The 19,349-nt window shown below is 37.8% G+C and overlaps 2 protein-coding genes across 2 annotated transcripts; one reads left to right on the forward strand and one right to left on the reverse strand.

The window, feature by feature from the left end:
• Positions 1-9,997: 9,997 nt before the first annotated feature.
• LOC112188521 (probable WRKY transcription factor 13) lies at positions 9,998-13,855 on the forward strand. Its single transcript, XM_024327649.2, has 3 exons — positions 9,998-10,710; positions 10,818-11,060; positions 13,429-13,855. Exons 1-3 carry the CDS (start codon positions 10,385-10,387, stop codon positions 13,598-13,600), a joined length of 741 nt encoding a protein of 246 aa, XP_024183417.1. The 5' UTR covers positions 9,998-10,384; the 3' UTR covers positions 13,601-13,855.
• A 740-nt stretch (positions 13,856-14,595) lies between these two features.
• On the reverse strand, positions 14,596-15,351 carry LOC112184090 (protein BOBBER 1). Its single transcript, XM_024322377.2, has one exon. It carries the CDS (start codon positions 15,307-15,309, stop codon positions 14,647-14,649), a length of 663 nt encoding a protein of 220 aa, XP_024178145.1. The 5' UTR covers positions 15,310-15,351; the 3' UTR covers positions 14,596-14,646.
• Positions 15,352-19,349: the final 3,998 nt, after the last annotated feature.

The following is a 19,349-nucleotide window of genomic DNA, read 5'->3' on the forward strand; positions in this document are numbered from 1 at the left end:
ATATATGAAGGTTCATGGTGAACTTCATTTACCCAAGTTAAGTGGCTCTAGACCACGGAGCGCGTTTTACAATGTAGTTGAAACGCTCAGTAAAGTGAGTACTTGATTGGAAAGGGATATGCCCATGCGGTTCATGTTGGACATGATCATCATTAGAAGTCCTTAAAGAGTTAAGGGAAACCACTGAACACTTGAAATCTGAGTTTGGGATGAAGGATCTTGGGAGAACATGATTATGACTCGGTTTGGAACTTGAGCATCGTGTTGATAGATGCTTAGGAATTTTTGACAAGGTCAAGCCTTCAAGCACCCTATGATCGTCCGTAGTCTTGATCCTGAAAAGGATTCTCTTCATCCAAAGGATGATGATGACGAAGACGTGCTAAAGGCAAAAGTGTCATGCTTAAGTACAATAGGCGCATTATTGTACTTAGCTCAATGTACAAGACCAGACATCTCATTTCCAGTGAACTTGTTAGCGAAGGTATAGCTCTGCGCCAACGTGACGCCATTGGATTGATGTAAAAGATATCTTTTGGTACTTGAGATGTACGATTGATATAAGCTTGTTATATCCCTATAGAGAGACGATGGATTCAGACCCATCACACACCAGGAACGCCGTAAACACCGGCCTGCATCCTCTATCCCCATCCCAAAACTACATGTCGTTTGGAAGGTTTTGCTGATATTGGGTATCTCTCTGACCCAACAAAAGTCATTCCCAAACTAGTTAAGTGTTCACCGTAGGGTAAAGACCGTGATATCTTGAAGGTCTACAGAACAGACCCTAGCTAGTCGCTATATCTTCGAACAATGTAGAGATTATTGCTCTTCACAATGTGGTCGTGAATGTATATGGATTGGATCCATAATTATGCATGTTTGAACAATTGTGGTTTGAAGTCTACCACAGATAAGCCTACGAGCATTTAGGATAATGCTGCTTGTTTTGAACAAATGAAGCAAGGCTACATCAAAAGCGACAACACCAAGCGTAATCAGCAACAACAGACTCTCCTTAAGATAAAAATGAACTAGGTTCGATCTGAGGACCGTGTGACAGACTTGCTCACTAAGTCATTGCCTAAATTCCACTTTTGAGAAACATGTTGGTATCATCGTTTGCGGAAATTATCCGAACTCCCATGACCGTTGTCATAAGGGGGAGATGTCTACATGTATGGTCTCAAAACGTGAAGAGTGTGTTGTGTTCTTTTTCCCCTTCGACCGAGGTTATTTTTGTCCCACTGGGTTTTTGTTACTCGACAAGGTTTTTAATGAGGCAACGAGAGAGTACCACTTTTCAGTGACACAATGGGGAGTGTTTAAGTAAATCCATAATATTTGTCTGGCCCAAACTCTAGGTTACTTGACCTAGTTGTAATAGGGTTTTGAATTAGAGATATTCTCGGAGGTATTCATAGATATCCAATTAATTGTACGATTATCTTCCTTGTACAACTCTGATTTTATGTCTTGTAATCCTCTATATAAAGAGACCCCTATTATTAATGAAAGTACGACTTAATTCTCTCCCAATTTCAGTTTGCCTTAAACAAAATCATAGTTTAGTTTTTTTGCAATATGAATAGTTTTTTTAAAAAAGAGCTTCTATTCATACCTCTTGATTTGGTATTTAGACCTCTTTTTTTAGAATTTTGAAAACCCAAATTTATCCCTAACCAAAAAAAAAAAAAAGAACTTATCCCAACCAAGTTCTTGTTTTTGGCAAAGAAAATAAAAATAAAAACCAGTTCTGGTCGCTACCCAGATTAGAATAACATCCATAAGCTCCTCAAATTGTTCATGGCTTCACCTAGATGGCTAAATTTTGTAGTCAGAAAATTAAGTTTATGATATTTACATGTATATTAGATCAATTAGTTAATTGAAAACTAGCCAATTAATCAATTGTTTGATAAGCTTGTATAAATTCATGATGCTATTGATTTGTGTTTGGTTTATGATAATTGCTATTCGAGTGTGCTCAGTTTCTTTGGTTATAACAACTTCATTGTATTGAGCTCTTCAAGTGTGCTCAGTTATATGATTATGATTATTAATAATTTGTGTTTAGATTATGGCCTCCTGATCCCAAACCCTGATATTATAGCACTCCATGAATTTAATTAGAGAGAGAGAGAGAGAGAGAGAGAGAGAGAGAGAGAGAGAGAGAGAGAGAGAGAGAGAGAGAGAGAGTTGTGGAGAAGATGGAAGACCAGGAGGTGTAGATAGAAAAAGTAAAAATTATTGGGCAAAATTGGAAATCTAGTGTGCCAAAATATGAAAAGAGCTTCAATTAACAATTTAGGAGGTATGAATAGAATCACTCAAAAAAAAAAATTTTGATTCTCAAATAAATAGTATATATTGATTAAATCTAATTAAAAAGAGTTGACGTTAGATCTTAACTAGTATTAAATACACCAATATTTTTAATGAATCCAGTTTAAGGAAATTTCAAATAAGATTTTTTTGAATTTACTTTTATATCAAATGAGGGGGCTATGTATAGAAATAAATTATTTTTATTGAATTATTTTAGGTAACTTATATTAATGCAGGAGGTAAGAAGAGTATTTTTTTTTTCTCGCTTTGTTCATATTTGTCTTTTCATATGAGTTGACAAAACTTAATAACAATTGAAAAAAAATGGAGGTCCAAATATTAAATTTGAAAGTTCAACTAGAACCACTCTATTCTAATCTATTCAAGGTAAACAAATACATATATGATTGTTTCTCGGTTGAAGATAAGTTGAGAAGGGAATGTAAAAAAAGGGGAAAAAAAAGAAAAAAAAGAAGAAGAGAAGAATCGTAGTCGTATATGGCCGACAACAAAATAGCTTGACCATAGAGAGCTCAAGGAGAACCACGTTTATGAAAAACTTGACATTACATACAAGAGCCATAACCATAGAAGCTTTGGTGTTGAAGAAGAAAAATATTATGAAGAAATTGCTTTAGAAAGATTCCTAACTTATAAAAAATATCTTTTAAATTAGAATAATATTAGGAATGCTTTATATTAAATATTGATTTCAATGTCAGATCAATTTCATAATTATATATCGAATCAACAAGACTATTTAAGAAATACATATATATCAAATATGATCTTAAGTTACTAATCATATTTGCTAATTTTACGTCCTATTCATTTTTTGCCTTTTACGTGCAAAGACATACAATATGGGCATATTAGTCAGATAACAAACAAAAATTATTGAGGTTGAGTTAGCAAGATAAAAAAGAAAATAATTCTAAGGTGGCATTTAGGTTATTGGATCGCAATTAACAAGAGAAATCGATGCAGATTGTAACTAATATAGGGTCTAGTTTTTTTTTTTACTAAGATCAAATTATTGCACCGAGTCCCCCATTGGAACATTCAAGATATGGAACCCCCACATCATGCGTTTAAATGCTAGATTATTTTAGTGTTATTTACTGAATTATAAACGTTGCTAGGGGAGGGGCTGCAATGCCCTGTTGGTTGTCCTGGCCCCCAGCAGATTAATCTCTAGTTCTAGAAAGCCTTTAAAATATTCGGGAAAATGATAACTAAGGCTATTTTAACATGTGTTATGTTAGATTAGGTCAAACAAAATGATTTATGTTAATTCAGTTCATCTCTTAGAAACCTGACATTAAAAATAACAGAAATTATAATTTATGCCATTGTTTCTCTCCAATCTGACACCAAAATCTCTCTCTCTCTCTCTCTCTCTCTCTCTCTCTCTCTCTCTCTCTCTAAGAACACCTCGCCAGACAACATGTCCTTCATCACTGATACCGAGAAGGAGAAGGAGGAGTGGATCAGCTTAATCAGATGTAGAAGCATCACTGGAACCAAAGGTGGCTTGCTGTACCTTTCCCCATTCGTAGCAATCGGGTCGCCGGATCCGCTTGACTCGTTTTCCTTTTGACATCGTCGTCTTGGAGCGAGCACATTAAAGATGTGGGTGTTCTACCTGATCTCGCTGCCCTTGACCTTATGGGTGCTATCCAGTGTACTATACTCTTGCAAACATATTCTTTCTCTGCTAGTAGCACAACTCTCTCTTCTTCCAAATTCATTTTATCTTCTCTTAATTCTCTAAGGGCTTTATCTTTTCTCTCTATTTCAGTATGTAATCTCCTTTTCTCTTCTTCTGAACTGAATTTGTCTTCCCTTAGTTTACTAAGTCAGTGACTTAAACTGTGACACGTACTACGACATGCACTGTGACATTTAATGTGACATAAACTATCTCTAGACATGCATTGTAACATGTACTATGACATGCACTGTGCCATGAATTGTCTCCAGACATGTACTATGACATGAACTATCACTTCAAATTACACAATATGAATTCACTGTTCATGTCACAGTTTGTTGTTTCATGTCACAGTACATCGCTAATCATGTCACTTTTCGAAGCCCCAGGTGTCAACTTCATTAAAGAAAGAATTGCTTTCATTCTGTAATTGAATGAAACAAGGCAAGTGCTTGGGCATGGATTTTATGATCGAACCCAAAGAGAAAGATGTGGTCATGGATTCGTTTTCCTAATTGGAGGTAAGGAATAGATTTGAAGAACTGATGGAGGACAGGGAATGGGCGGTTATAGAGCTTGAGGGGAGGAGAGTGATAGTGGTGGTGGTGGGGAGGGCGGAGGGCCTAAACGAGGTCTTTACCAATGGAAGAAACATATACGGTTGGCTAACCACAAACTCCACAACATCTTATGATGACACTTTTCCCTTATTGAGTAAGTTCACAATCTTCTTCACCTCATTGATTGTTCCATTGCATTTTCAGTTGCTGTCGATGAAGAACGTCCTGCCCATTTCTCGTTACTCATGAAATTGAATAATGAATGAACCAGACGATGGTAAACAATGATGACGGTGGGACCTGACGGAGTTTGGGGTAGCCCGTGATGATGGTGGACATGATTGGGCTGTGGCAGAAGTGAAGGAGAGTAGAGGACTAGAGGTGGTTTTGGCTGTGGGAGAAAAAGCGACGGAGAAGAAGAGAGGGATTGATATGAAAAGGGTAAAACTGGAATGAAAATTTTGACAAAAATATTAAAATGGCTTGATTTAACATTATAAATATATTAAAATGGCTTGATTTAACATTATTTTAATGTGTTGTGGAGTATTTTAACATGGAGAAGTTTGGGTGATTAATTTAACATTAGGTGCTCCAAGATAGAGTTTATTTTTTATTCAAAAAAAAGATATAGTTTATTTTTTATTCAAAAAAAATATAGAGTTTTTTTTTTAAATTTTTATTTTTTTTATTTATCCTATAACTTATTTATGCAAAAAATGTAAAGAGTTTTTATATTGGAACCTCCAAATTTACGATCACTTGACCTCTTTGCTTTTTACACCTCCTATTAAATTTTTAAATACTAAAATTACTCACTAAACCTCACTAAGTTCCTCAAATAACCTCACTCATAAACAAATGATTATCTTTAAAATAAAAAACTTAGTCATTTCTATGATTTAATTACTCTATAAATCTTAACTACATATACATACCTTAATCAAACAACATGCATAAATTGTTTTTCCAATAAAATATAAAAAAATCAAACACAAGATTAAGGTATTGAATTTCAAAAATTAATTTCTAATCAATAAGAAAATAACATGAACTATTCTGTGTTTTTTTTTTTTTGTATTTTATTTTTTTTGAAAAAGGATTTGATTTTATTAGATATCAAAGCCATGAAATGAACAGGCCAGAGTCTAACAGAACTTACATAAGAAGAGCCGGAACAAACCGGATGTCCTATCTAAGTCACACCTAAACTCATTAAAGTCTAAATGGTCGCTCGCTGAAACAGCAAGCCAAATTAAGCAAGGATAATCTCACTTCCTAAGGCAAAATCATTCATCTAGTCTAATCTGCCTGCACTCAATTGTGGTACACATATCAACTAGAAACATCTTAAAAAGTCTATAGAAATCATTCCCACTCAAGAAGGCTTGAAGTTCAGAATGTCTTGAGATTTTGATACCTTAAGCAAGCACCTGCTCTTTCCCCTTAGGGTTAGAGCTAGTACTTGCCTCAGCCTCATCAGCAGCCAATAACCTCGGCATCAGGTTGGTCTTCTTGCTCTTTAGCTTGGCAGATTCTCCATCTTTCTTTGCATTCTTCCCTTTTCCTGCTGTCCCATATGGTAGTTTATTTACACTACCAATTGGGCGTCCCCTCTTTCTTGGTGGGTCATTGGCTGAAGGTCCCTCTAGCAAGCCCATAGTCACTGCATCCAAATTCTTCTTTCCAATAGCTAGACTCAAACGGAGTTTTTTGGGAGAGATTGTTACCTCATCATCTTCTCTAATCCTACGCATACCGGTAATTGGATGTTCATCGCCTTTTGGTTCGAGCAGTTCCCGAATTTGTACCTGTCTCTTCTGACGTCGCATGTTCATCACCGATGGAGTGAGAAGAGCTGCTGGTATACTCCGGGGCACCTGAGCCTTGAAGATTAGGGTTTGGTTATTTATCACCACCCTGTTAACATTAGGGTTTGGTACTGTGTGTTCTCGCATGACAGTCAAGGCTGTGGGTGGTGCTACTGCCCCTACCGGTGTATCATTATCTTCAACTAGCGCCGGTCCGGAACAGGGGAGGCCAACATGAGTAACTAGTCCACATGTGCCGCAGCGACCGAAGATCTTGTCATACCTGAATTGCACTACGAACTGGACTTCGTCTTCGACCCAGAAACGACGGCGGAACAACAGAGGTTTCACGTAATCGATCTCAACTCGGATGCGCATAGTCCGATTCCTGAACGCCGGACGATCGATTTCCTTAAAGTCGCCGAGCGTGCTTCCAATGAGGCGCATGATGCGCTCCGATCGGAATGCAGGTGGTATTCCTTGCAGCGTTAGCCAGTACGATGACTTCTTGAGGGGCACCTCCACTGCCGGGCTGACACCGTCGTACGGTGCAAGGGCTATCGGAGCTCGGTTATAGCCCCATGGTCCTCCTTTCCAAACACGGTCAACATCGTTTGGGTCTGTGAATGAGAACAAAACTCTGTCATCTTCTCCAACTTCCTCCACCCTGAGATTGCCATCAATCCTCCATGCAGCCCGGAACATTCCCAGGAATGATCTGCGCGAGTATTCCCTCGCTGTCAGTAATTTGCCAATCATGAAAGCCTCGGGTTGTCTCAAACCCTTGGACGGGCGCAGATCCACCGGGTTCTTCCCATCAGCAAGGGCTAGGGAGGAGGCCAGGCGGGCTGCCATTGCGTCGATCGTTGCCATTGACTTGACAAAGAGAGACAAAAACTACGCAGTCGGCAAAGAAACCCTAACCCTAGGTTAGAGAGCGGCTGCGGCTTGAGAGTTCTTTCGAGAAGCAATTCATTTGTTCCAAGTTTACCTAAAAATGAAATCAAATTGGTATTTTAGCTGTTAAAGAAAATGAAGAAATCATTTTTTCTTAATGTTTATTTATTTTCTCTACTTTTTGTGCCTCATGATTAATTATTAAAATATATATTTTTTTAACTGCTACTTTTTTTTTTTTTTTTTTTTTTTGCAAATATAATGGATAGACTTAGGTTCAGGTAATAGATTATAATAAGATTTATTTTGTTTTTCCTCACCAATATGCGTTCAACATATATATATATATATATATATATCAATATATCATACATTTTTATGTCACATTATCTTAATAATATTTTTAATTCTTATTAAATATATATGAATGCTTTAATGAGTATGTAGTGAAATTGAAAAATGAAAATAGATAAGGACAATAGTAAAGAATACAAAAGATAAGAGGCTTTGTTAGCCAAAATTGAACAATTGTACCAAAATAACCCTGAAATATTAATAAACTTTCATACTCATAAAACATATAGGGATAATAGTCAATTACAAGAGAAACAGAAAAATAAGAAAAGAAAAAAAAAAGGGAAATAAATAAATACGTGGGAGAACTACCAACCCCATGAATAACTATGAACTGAATCCATTTTCTCTGTAGATAACTACCCACTATCTGCAGATAACTTTCTATATATATATATTATTTTTTTTTACAACGAAATTTTTTCTTACACACGTAGAGCATGTGATTGCAGACTAGTATTATTGAATTGGAAAGTCTACATAAAATAAATATAATATTTTTTTGGTATAATTATTGTCCTTAATAGTCATTTTATAGTAGGTTATATATGTCATTTAATAATTTATTATAGAGTGAGGTCAAGTGAGTAGATTTGGAGCTCCCAATAGAAACACTCAAATATAAAAGAAAAGATTATGAAATTTAATTATGAAGATCTAAGTTGAAGTAATGAAATCCTAAGTTATATAAAATGGGTAATTATGTAACCATAATAATATCTTGCATGCTACATAATACATCATTGCCTATTCCTAAAATGTAAGCATTAGTTGTTTGAAACAAATGATATTTGTGGTTATCATATCGGGTATGACGGTGAGCCTATAAACTCGCAATCAATAATATATCTTTACGATTTCATTTCATTATGATGATCATTCTCATACCAAGATACCGACCATGCATGAAATAAGAATGATGAATTTGTATTCACCAAATGAAGTTATAAGTTAATCATCTTATCCGAGTTTAACTGACGCATGAAGTACAAAAACCACATTATTCTTAAATTATAGCAAGGAAATAATAGTGGTAAGACCATTGCTCATAATGTTAATGAACATATAAATTAAAAAGGCCCACAAGAATTTCTCACTTAGGGAAAAAACTGATCGATCGAAAGGTTAATTATCAAACAAAAGATTACCATACCTAATTGAAGAGATGATAGCAACATAATGGGGTGGTTTGGAATTTGGGAAAGAGTGGGGTTGGGTGAAGCAAAGCAAAATGAAAGTTAATATTAGCAAAAAGAAGATTAGAAAGGTCAGAAGCTTTTTCTCTGCCAAAAGTCAAACAGAGAGAGCCTAGCTATTTCACAGACCATAATCATATCTTCACCGTCGATGCACAGAGCGTTAGATTTGCACCCAAGATTCATCATCATTGCCCTAGCTCTAATAATATTTCTTTTTGGTGCCCCAAAAGAAACCCTAGAAATTGATAGATAGATGAATTATTACCCTCTTATTCCTTTCGAAAAGCTTTTGCGGTGAATCATAATTCAGTTATTTATATGCACACTCGATCTTTTTTGACAGTTTTTACTTCTATTATTGTGCCCTCATATAACTGTGTTCACTTTCATAGTCATGTTCTCATGTATACTTGATCAACAAACTGTTGCACAAACTATTCATGCAACTCAGGTCAGTTTTATGACTTTTATCTAAGGGCGAATTTGAGTCGAGGCTCATGTCAGTTATAACAGACCTCATATTTAATTAATAAAATTACGTTGTCAAAAGAGAAAACAACTCTTGGCAGGACAAAAACTCCTATGAGATCAGTTGGGGTCAAATCCACAATGTCTTCAGATCGATTACTCTGACGATACCAAAACATTAGTATCAAATGGGATTTGAGGAAGCATGACAAATCATCATTTAATAGATTATTTGGTCGAGTGATGCAGAAGATAATAGAGGTACTACATTGTTATAATTTTGTAAAATTAAAATGTAATACGTTAAAAATTAAAATGATAAAGAACCGGAGCAATTCCGAAACACAGGATATAAAGATGAAATTTTTGTCAGACAATCTTTTCTAATCGATAGAGAGGGCAATAACCCAGCTATGTTTACCTCACATTTACATTTGTCATTTATTGTTGACCTCTACCAAAAACAGTAAAGACCACTAACACACTTGTGAGACATGGATATTTCATGCTTTTGAGGTCAAATGGCAACATATGTTGCACTCTATATATTACTCCAAAATCCAAACCACACCAGCTTCATCAGTTTGAAGGTCTCTGTCTTAGTACTATATATAAATCACACTTTTCTTCATTTCTACACTTTTATTCGATGAATATGTGTTATATATATATTTTTTCTTTTCATTCAGTGGATCCTGAATTTCATCTTTAAATTTGAAGCGACTTTTACACACACAGACAAAAGGGTGTGAACTGTGAAAGCAGGGAAAAGCAACAAGGGAAAGTGGTAAGGTATTTGGTTATTTTCAAATCTTAAAAATTCCCTTTTTCTATCTATATATCCTAGAAGTTTGAGAGAGACACCCGTAGTCTCATGTGCTTTTAATCTAGACTGCTGCTTAATCGCCTCCCTAGATAGATATGCTTGGATAGTTAAAGACTTCAAGCTACTGTTTTTTTCGTGATCTACACCCTTGAGAGAGAGAGAGAGAGAGAGAGAGAGAGAGGAGGAGGAGGAGGAGGAGGAGATCGAAGAAGAGATCGTCATAGATGACATCCACTACCTCACAGGCCATGCTGAACCAGCAGGGCTTGTTTGATCAGAATCAAGATCAGGCTCCTATACAGATGGGTTTCTTTTCCTACCCACCAAATAACTTGACCTTCTCTTCGTTGGGATGTCAACAATCCCTCAAAGCCTTGAGTTCCTTACCTTCTTCACTTGGTTCTGATGATCACCATGCACCGTCGACCAATCTCTCTGAAACCCTAATCCCATCTCTCAATACTCCTCTAAAGCATAGAGAAGCTCATATCACTTCTGATTTTGGAGGATCCCAACTCCTTTCTTTGCAAAGATCAAGTGCAAATCTCTGGTAAAATCTTACATGCAGTACAATCAATACTAATCATGATCATGTTAGAATAAAAGTATAATATTAACTAATTATTGATCATGGTGACGATGATGATCTTCATCTAGGTCATGGGGGGATCAGGTGAGTGAATGCCTGAGCAGCAAGAGATCATCAGGCGATATTCATGATCATCATCATGTAGGATTAGGTGTTTCAGCAATGAAGATGAAGAAGATAAAGGCGATTAGGAGGAAAGTGAGGGAGCCCAGGTTTTGCTTCAAGACAATGAGCGAAGTTGATGTGCTTGATGATGGTTACAAGTGGAGGAAGTACGGACAGAAAGTGGTAAAGAACACACAGCATCCCAGGTACATAAATTCATATTCCAATTTATAAAATTTCTGTACTACTACATTTTTGTTTTCTGTCTTTCTTTTGCTTTATGAATCGGTTGTATTTTCAAAGAAAAAGTTCAATTGTCACATTGGATTTTAGCTCCGGTTGTACCCCATACACATGATGTGTTTGTTCCTCTCTCTCTCTCTCATTATTGACATTGTTATGATTATGATCGTTAGGCTTTTACAGGCTTTGATGCCGGAGATTTGATGGGTAGATGTGTCTGAATAATTCACAATATTATTGATAAAAGTAATAAACTCCGACCAAAAGAAAAAAGATAACAGATACACTTATAATTACATATTAGAGTCTTTGTCATTGCCAAAAAGAACTAATTATTAGTACTCTTGAATGTTAAAGTTCACAATATTTATAAAGATCATCGCCAATATATATGTTGCAAAGATTGATCAATGATAATGCTGAACTATATGGAATAGAACTTTAATCCACTGCTTTTAAGACAAAAAGAAGATTGAATAATGCACGTTTCTGAGATTATATAGCTTCTGAGTAGGTTCATCACACTAAACTGTGACCATGTATAATCATGAGCACAACACTAAGATTAATATAAGAAAATGATAATGAACATCCAGAATATCTTTTAACAGAAGAAGTGGTGGAAACCATGTATATATCTATATACAGAACTTGCATGGCTCGATTTTCTTCTCTGAATGGCTTTGAAGGTGATCTTCGCTAGTTCTTGCTAAAAGTAATTTCCATTAGAATTTGTTCATTGCAGGTTTATATACGTATATTCATTAGAAGCGTGTGTGTCAATCTATATATATATATATATATACACCCATGTATATCATATATATCAATATATGTACAATTATTATGTATACAGGCAATGGGTAATGAAAGTTATGTCTCAATGAGTGATTACTATATAACAATACTCTAATATTTGTGCATCCTGAGGAAAGTAACATATCTACACTATTAGGTAGTGAACTCAGTTGCCCCCCAATTATGTCTTTTCCTTTGCAGTTCCTCCTTTCCCTTATTGATTTGTGCCAGCTATTAAATCTTTTTTTTTTTTTTGGCAGAGTGCCAGCTATTAAATCTTAGATACTGATTTTTTTTTTGTCTTGTTTTTTGGGTGGGGAAAAATGTGTCAAATGTTTTTAATACATGCAGGCTTCCTCATAACATCTATTTCTGGCTGATATCGTCCTCAAACCTTTTAACAGGTTCTTAATTGAAAATTTAGAGGAAGGTTAAAACTGTGCACGTATGTCTAACATGAAGATAGTGCCATTTGCATTTTTAATAATGATTACTGAACTTGAAATTCTTGTCATAATTTTCCACCAAATGAGTAAGTCCAACAGCAAAATTCTACAGGAATCATTTGAACTTTGAATGTCCGTAAGTCTATATTATATGTCCAGCATAATCATGCATGCCTCATTTGTTGAATTCTACGGGCGCATGTCTTCTCCAACATTTTATGCTGTAAAAAGATAACTCTATACAACAAACTACAAAGTCATAATTACCTCTTCTTAGAAATATTTCTTGCCTGACATTGAAACTTTCCTCCTTTGTCTTCTAGACTAGGATTTTATCTAACCATCAATGATGAATTGACCTTTCAATTCTAGACTAGGATCATGAGTATTGAAGTTCGTATGGCATTCATATAAGACTAGTAGTTAACCCAAGATTAATGGGGACTGAATGAAGACAATGGAGAGACCAAGGTTAATTGAAATGCATGTGGCATTGTATATGCATACATGCATTCCAAATAGTTATATTAGTATTAGAAAAGGGATGTTTATGTTTTTAGCTAGATTGTTAGAGATTTTGCAATAATAACAGTCAAGGATATGAGTCTTCATATGCTAGTCAACAATCTGCATCATTAGAAAACATGTGCAACTTCAGGTGAGTGCTTCTTGTTTCTAACTATATATAGGAAGAAATATATATTTATATATAATATATTGTGCGCAAAAGTAAAGCAGAAAATCTATTTTGAGTTGGAGATTAGAGGATAAGTAAGTCCCATAACTAATCTTCTACATACTGGGATAAATTGATACGACTTCATTTCCTATTTATGATAATTTTGCTAATTTTGCAAGGAAAGCTCTAAACTTTTTTTAGCAGACCTACCATTCTTAAGTCCATAGAAGAGCTATTGACATTTTCCAGGGTGATCTTTTATATAACTCAGTTTGATCCATGAAAGGAACCCTGAAGATATTCCACAAAAAGCATCATGTTCCCTGCTCCCTGCACCATTGTTTCACATGTTCTGTGTGATTTATCATATGCAGAAGGTTACTAAAACTCTTATATTCATGTATGCAGGAGCTATTATCGTTGCACCATGGACAACTGCCGCGTAAAGAAACGTGTAGAGAGATTAGCTGAGGACCCGAGAATGGTGATTACAACATACGAAGGGAGACACGTACATTCTCCATCTCATGATCTCGAAGATTCCCAATCTCCATCTCACCTAAATAACTTCTTTTGGTAGACTCATGTTAATGTATATGTAAAATATTATATGTCAATTAAGCTATTGAATTTGTGAAGACCATGTGATCAACGTTGAACATTAGTTATGGCCTGTGCTTTGGTTTTGTGTTAATTGACAGTGTTGGAGACGAGGATAATAAGGATCGATCTATGTGGTGCTTCAATGCCCCTTTTTGTTGGGGCTCCAGTCTCCTACTGTATGCCTAATGAATAAAACATATTGTAATTTACTCAACTACAGGTACTTCCACATTTTGCGGAGTTCAGCTTTCACACCTGAAAAATGCTTTACTTATATCGACAAGACCTAAATCGTGATGAAGTGTATTGGGTCAAGTGTTTAATCAAATCACTCGAGAAGAAACAACCTGGGGCTACCGTGCTATTAGCTAGTTTAACTATGAATACGAACATCATATACATGTTAACATCTCATAGCACAATGTAATTATGTAAGTACAGTATAGACTTTTTGTATACGTACCTCCTAAAGGATTATTTGGTGTGTTTATGACAATAAGTCCGTAATCTTTCTTTTAAAGTGCAGCAAATAAGTGGAAAAAACACCTTGACTTAGAAGTCTAAAACATGTGATATACTAAATTTAGTGATTGACTTGACCTAAAAAAAATTAAATAAAAAACTAAATTTAGTGAAGAGAAGCAACGAAAAAAAAGCCAATATATAACAAATAGTCAACATAGTCTTCTTGAACATCGACTATGTTAGCTATTTAGAAGTAAAGACTAAATATGATATGATTAAAGTGGTTTAACATGATTGAAAGTTTGAACTACCAAATTTATTAATCATTCGTATTCATGCAGTGTTTGGTTTAGGCTCCAGGGTCTTTCTTGGCCAAGAAAATAACTATATATATTCTTAAGAATTCAAATCATTTATTATTCATTATTGAGCAAGCATGAACAAAGCCAACTCCGTAAAATACTCTACAGCAGTTCAAAAATAACAATAAAAATTTATTAAGCTAGGAAAAGAAAGTCGGATCAAGTAACATCGATCTAAAAGAGCGGGAATTACTGTTTATTGCATCATCTTAACCTTTGAAAAGTCCATGTTCGGATTCTGTTCCATGAACTTCTTCAACAACTCCTGCTGCTGCATCTCATCACTAGTAGGACGCCCCATCTGCTTCTGCCTCTGATCAAACATCATCTTCTCAACCGTCCGGCGCGTCTCGGAATCCAGGTCGGACAGTTTGCTGGGCTCAGGTTCAACCTTTTGAGTGTCAATCTCCGGATCACCTTTCAACAAAGACTTCCACCAGTCCGTTTGGTTTTGCTTTGTCAAGAGAATAGAGACAGCACTCTGATCCTCTATGCTCCACAAACACTCATCGGGCTTGATAGACTGAAACAGATCACCGTCGATAATAGGAGCTGGCTGACCCTTGAGTCCAAACTTGAGATGCTTCGCCTTTGCCTCGTACACAATATCCCTTGATTTAGTTCCGGCAGGCACTGGGATCACTATATTAACCTCTTGCAGGCTCTGTGTCCATGAGTACTTTTCCAGATCAAGCCCATTCCCTTTGTTCGGAACTAATTTCGAGCCTTTCCCTTTGTCCTCCTCCACCTTGACCTTTTTCTCTTCTGCCTTGAGCGATGATGATGACTCAGAGGGTGGTGTGGTGACTTTGGTTTCAGTTTGGTTTTGTTCTTCTTGGAAGTCTGAAATTATAGCCATGGATCAATGAAAATTGAGAAAGAGTTTTTAAGAATCAAGAACGGATGAAGTCTGAAGTATGAGAGAACAACTAATGATCTCAGTTGTCTTTGCTTTTTGTGTGGGCTTATTCTCTACATGCGAAGGTATTTATAGAGAACATTGTTAACCAAACTTGGCTAGGTTCAGGAGAATAACGAAAAGAAACCTAATCACACTAGGACTAGAAAAACATAATCAAACTGGGAAAGGAAACCTGACTACAGTAGGAATAGGAATTATTCTGATTAGCTTAACCCTGATTAACGCTCCAGGAAAAAAAAAAACTGTAATTGGTTAGTTTTTAAACTTTGAATAGAGAAATAAAGTTGAAATATATATCTCCTTCCTCTCATGATGTGGGGGTGGTCAATTGATTTGACCAAGTAATGACTACAGTAAATGCGATTATTATTATAGCTGTAAATGCAACGATTAATGTGACATTCAGTGTGGCAATCATGGCGGCCAATAAGTAACGGTTATTGTAGGAGTAAGTACGGCCTTAATGATGACTTGCCGCCCAAGTTATTAGTAACTTGCCATGCAAGTTTACTTGCAACCCAGGCCGTAAGTCACCTATAAAATAGGGACAAAGTGATCAGGTATGGCATCGAACTCCAATTGAGACTTCTATACTTGACTCAGAAAAATACTGACTTAGGCATCAGAGGGTCTTTTGCAGGTACCCCCTCTCCTCTCTCACACCGACGGCGAAGAGGAGTCTCCGCTTCTTCGTCAAAGCCAAGAAGAGGAGAAAGATTACGGAGAAGAGTTACAAAGGGAGGTTACGTAGGAAGATTACGGAGGGAGGTTACGTAGGGAGATTACATAGAGAGGTGACGAAGCGGAGAGAAATTACGGAGAGAAGCTATGAAGGAAGGTTACAGAGGGAGCTCGCATAAGGAGGCTATGGAGGGAGCTTACGTAGGGAGAATAGGCATCGGAGGGTCTTTTGCAGGTAACCCCCTCCCCCTCCTCTCTCACACCGACGGCGAAGAGGAGTCTCCGCTTCCTCGTTAAATCCAAGAAACGAAGGGAGGTTACGGAGAGTGGCTACGAAGGGAGGTTACGTAGGGAGATTATATAGAGAGGTGACAGAGCGGAGAGAGATTACGAAGAAAAGCTACGAAGGGAGTTTACGGAGGGAGCTCGCATAGGGAGGTTGCGAAGGGAGCTTATGTAGGGAGACTGCAGAGGGAGGCGACGGAGAAAGATTACGGAGTTGAGAGAAATCACAGAGAGGTGACGAGTTACGAAGCCAAGAGGAGTCTTCGCTTCGTCAACATCAAGTCAACGATGAATAAGAAACCTCTCAATTGTCCCCGGTTCAGCTTCCGCTCTAGTCCGCATTAATTGTTGGGTCAAATTCCTAATCAGAATTTTTCACCTCCAACAAATGGCACCGTCTGTGGGAAATACTTTTCCCTAAAACGTGATGGCGGGAGCTGCCCTTGATGAGATTCCATTTCTGTCACTGAGGACTGGTAGTGACTAAATTCCTCCCTACCAGTCGCCAAATGGGTCCATCCCTAGCCCCATCGACGACCTAAACTTGCCTCTAGTTGACGAGACGCAAAGGTTGAGGCAGGAACATGAGCAATCGGAAGGAAAAGCGGGACGGTGAGGCTCGTCGTCAACGAAAACTTGAAAGCATCCTACAACTTGATAGCGATTCGTCAGATGACGACGCCATCGGTGATCCCCATCAAACTAACAACGTAATGCGGGCGCTAGAGGCGTCATCGGGGGAATCTCCGGTAGACCCCTCATCGAGAGGGTGGGAGGCACATTGAATGGGGGCCAGAACGGTGGAACCGGATTAGGCCAATTCAAAAGGGTGCGCAACGAATTGTGGCTCGAGAAGATGGAAAAAATGATTGATGCATGCAAGCGTGTCGGCCCTCGAGAGCTGGCGGTGGAAATCAAGAGGGACGTCGGTATGTCTCCATTTATTGATGACATCCTGAATGGGGCGAAACCTCGTCGGTTTACCATGCCAATGTTCCAAAAATATGACGAAACGACCGACCCTATGAGAAATTAATGTCTATCGAGACGACCGATGAGAAATTAATGTGCAAGTTCTTCCCCTCAAGTCTCACAGGGCTGGCGTCAACGTGGTTCCAAGACCTCAAACAGCATTCCATACCAGATTTTGACACATTAAGTCGCGCTTTCATTTCACAATACTTCTGCAATAGCAAACAAAAGAAGGACTTGGCGACTCTGTTCAGTACTAAGCAAAAGCCAGGGTAAAAGGTAGGAAGTTTTTTTGAAAGGTTTAGAGCTGAAATGAGCCATGTTAATTGTGATCCCTAATTCGCCGCAATCGCGTTCCGAGAAGAATTGCTTTTGGGAACACCGTTATACCAAAGTTTGCTGCGCGATCCACCAAAGGACATGGACGACATCATTACAAGGGTTTAGGGGGAGATCAGAATTGAAAAAGCCAAAGAAGCACGCGAAGACCCGACACTAGAATGGCTGCAAGACAAAAGCTTATTTGAGTCCTGATTTGGGAACATCGGCGTCGTCTATGAGATGAGATGCCGACTCTAAACAAGGAACGATGATCTTCTTATACGGGCATCTACATTTTCAACACGAGGAAGGCCTAGATGAAATTCAAAGAGGGGTGCCCAAAGAGAAATATAAAGATGTGGAGCCCATAGAGAAATATGAGCTTTGGAAAATTTCTCTCGGGATGAATTCCTAAGGAGAAAATTTGGGGGCAATGTGGGGGTGGTCAATTAGTTTGACCACGAATCAAGACAATTAAAGGGAAGTAATGACTACAGTAAATATAATTATTATTATAGCCGTAAATGCGACGATTAATGTGACATTCAGTGTGGCAATCATAGCCGCCAGTAAGTAGCGGTTATTGCAGGAGTAAGTAAGTCCTTAATGATGACTTGCCGCCCAAATTTACTTGCAACCCAAGCCATAAGTCACCTATAAATAGGGACAAAGTGATCAGGTATGGCATCGAACTCTAATTGAGACTTCTATACTTGACTCATAAAAATACTGACTTAGGCATCAGAGGGTCTTTTGCAGGTACCCCCCCTCCTCTCTCACACCGACGGCGAAGAGGAGTCTCCGCTTCTTATTCAAAGCCAAGAAGAGGAGAAAGATTACGGAGAAGAGCTACAAAGGGAGGTTACGTAGGAAGATTACGGAGGGAGGTTACGTAGGGAGATTACATAGAGAGGTGACAGAGCGGAGAGAGATTACGGAGAGAAGCTACGAAGGAAGGTTATGGAGAGAGCTCGCATAGGGAGGCTACGAAGGGAGCTCGCATAGGGAGGCTACGAAGGGAGCTTACGTAGGGAGAATAGGCATCGAAGGGTCTTTTGCAGGTTACCCCCCCCTCCTCTCTCGCACTGACTGCGAAGAGGAGTCTCCGCTTCCTCGTTAAAGCCAAGAAACGAAGGGAGGTTACGGAGAGTGGCTACGAAGGGAGGTTATGTAGGGAGATTATATAGAGAGGTGACAGAGCGGAGAGAGATTACGAAGAGAAGCTATGTAGGGAGCTCGCATAGGGAGGCTGCGAAGGGAGCTTACGTAGGGAGACTACAGAGGGAGGCGACGGAGAAAGATTATGGAGTGGAGAGAAATCACGGAGCGGTGACGAGTTACAAAGCCAAGAGGAGTCTTCGTTTCGTCAACATCAAGTCAACGACGAATAAGAAACCTCTCGATTGTCCCCTGTTCAGCTTCCACTCTAGTCCGCATTAATTGTTGGGTCAAATTCCTAATTTGACTTTTTCACCTCCAACACATGACCTTGCTGGCTTGCTCTATGCGGCACCCAATTACTATGGCCGATTGGAAATTGACTAATCTAAAACAATATCCTTGTGTCTTTCTAAATGTACCCAGCAAATAACTAAACACCCAGTAAGTTTTTTACACCCAGCAAAATGATAGAATTTCTAATTGCACTTAGCAGCTTTTCCAATAATACCCTCACTTTTAATTAAACCTAGCAAAACTCACACCCAAAACCCACACCT

The sequence above is a fragment of the Rosa chinensis genome, chromosome 2, assembly GCF_002994745.2.
Source record: "Rosa chinensis cultivar Old Blush chromosome 2, RchiOBHm-V2, whole genome shotgun sequence".
NCBI lineage: Eukaryota > Viridiplantae > Streptophyta > Magnoliopsida > Rosales > Rosaceae > Rosa > Rosa chinensis.

What these genes read in the sequence shown, in the direction of transcription:
- LOC112188521 (XM_024327649.2), top strand. Translation starts at nt 10,385, where the DNA reads ATGACATCCACTACCTCACAGGCCATGCTGAACCAGCAGGGCTTGTTT. An exon ending in AGATCAAGTGCAAATCTCTG is followed by an intron (nt 10,711 to 10,817) that starts GTAAAATCTTAC and finishes ATCTTCATCTAG; the next exon opens with GTCATGGGGGGATCAGGTGA. An exon ending in AAGAACACACAGCATCCCAG is followed by an intron (nt 11,061 to 13,428) that starts GTACATAAATTC and finishes TCATGTATGCAG; the next exon opens with GAGCTATTATCGTTGCACCA.
- LOC112184090 (XM_024322377.2), bottom strand. Translation starts at nt 15,309, where the DNA reads ATGGCTATAATTTCAGACTTCCAAGAAGAACAAAACCAAACTGAAACC.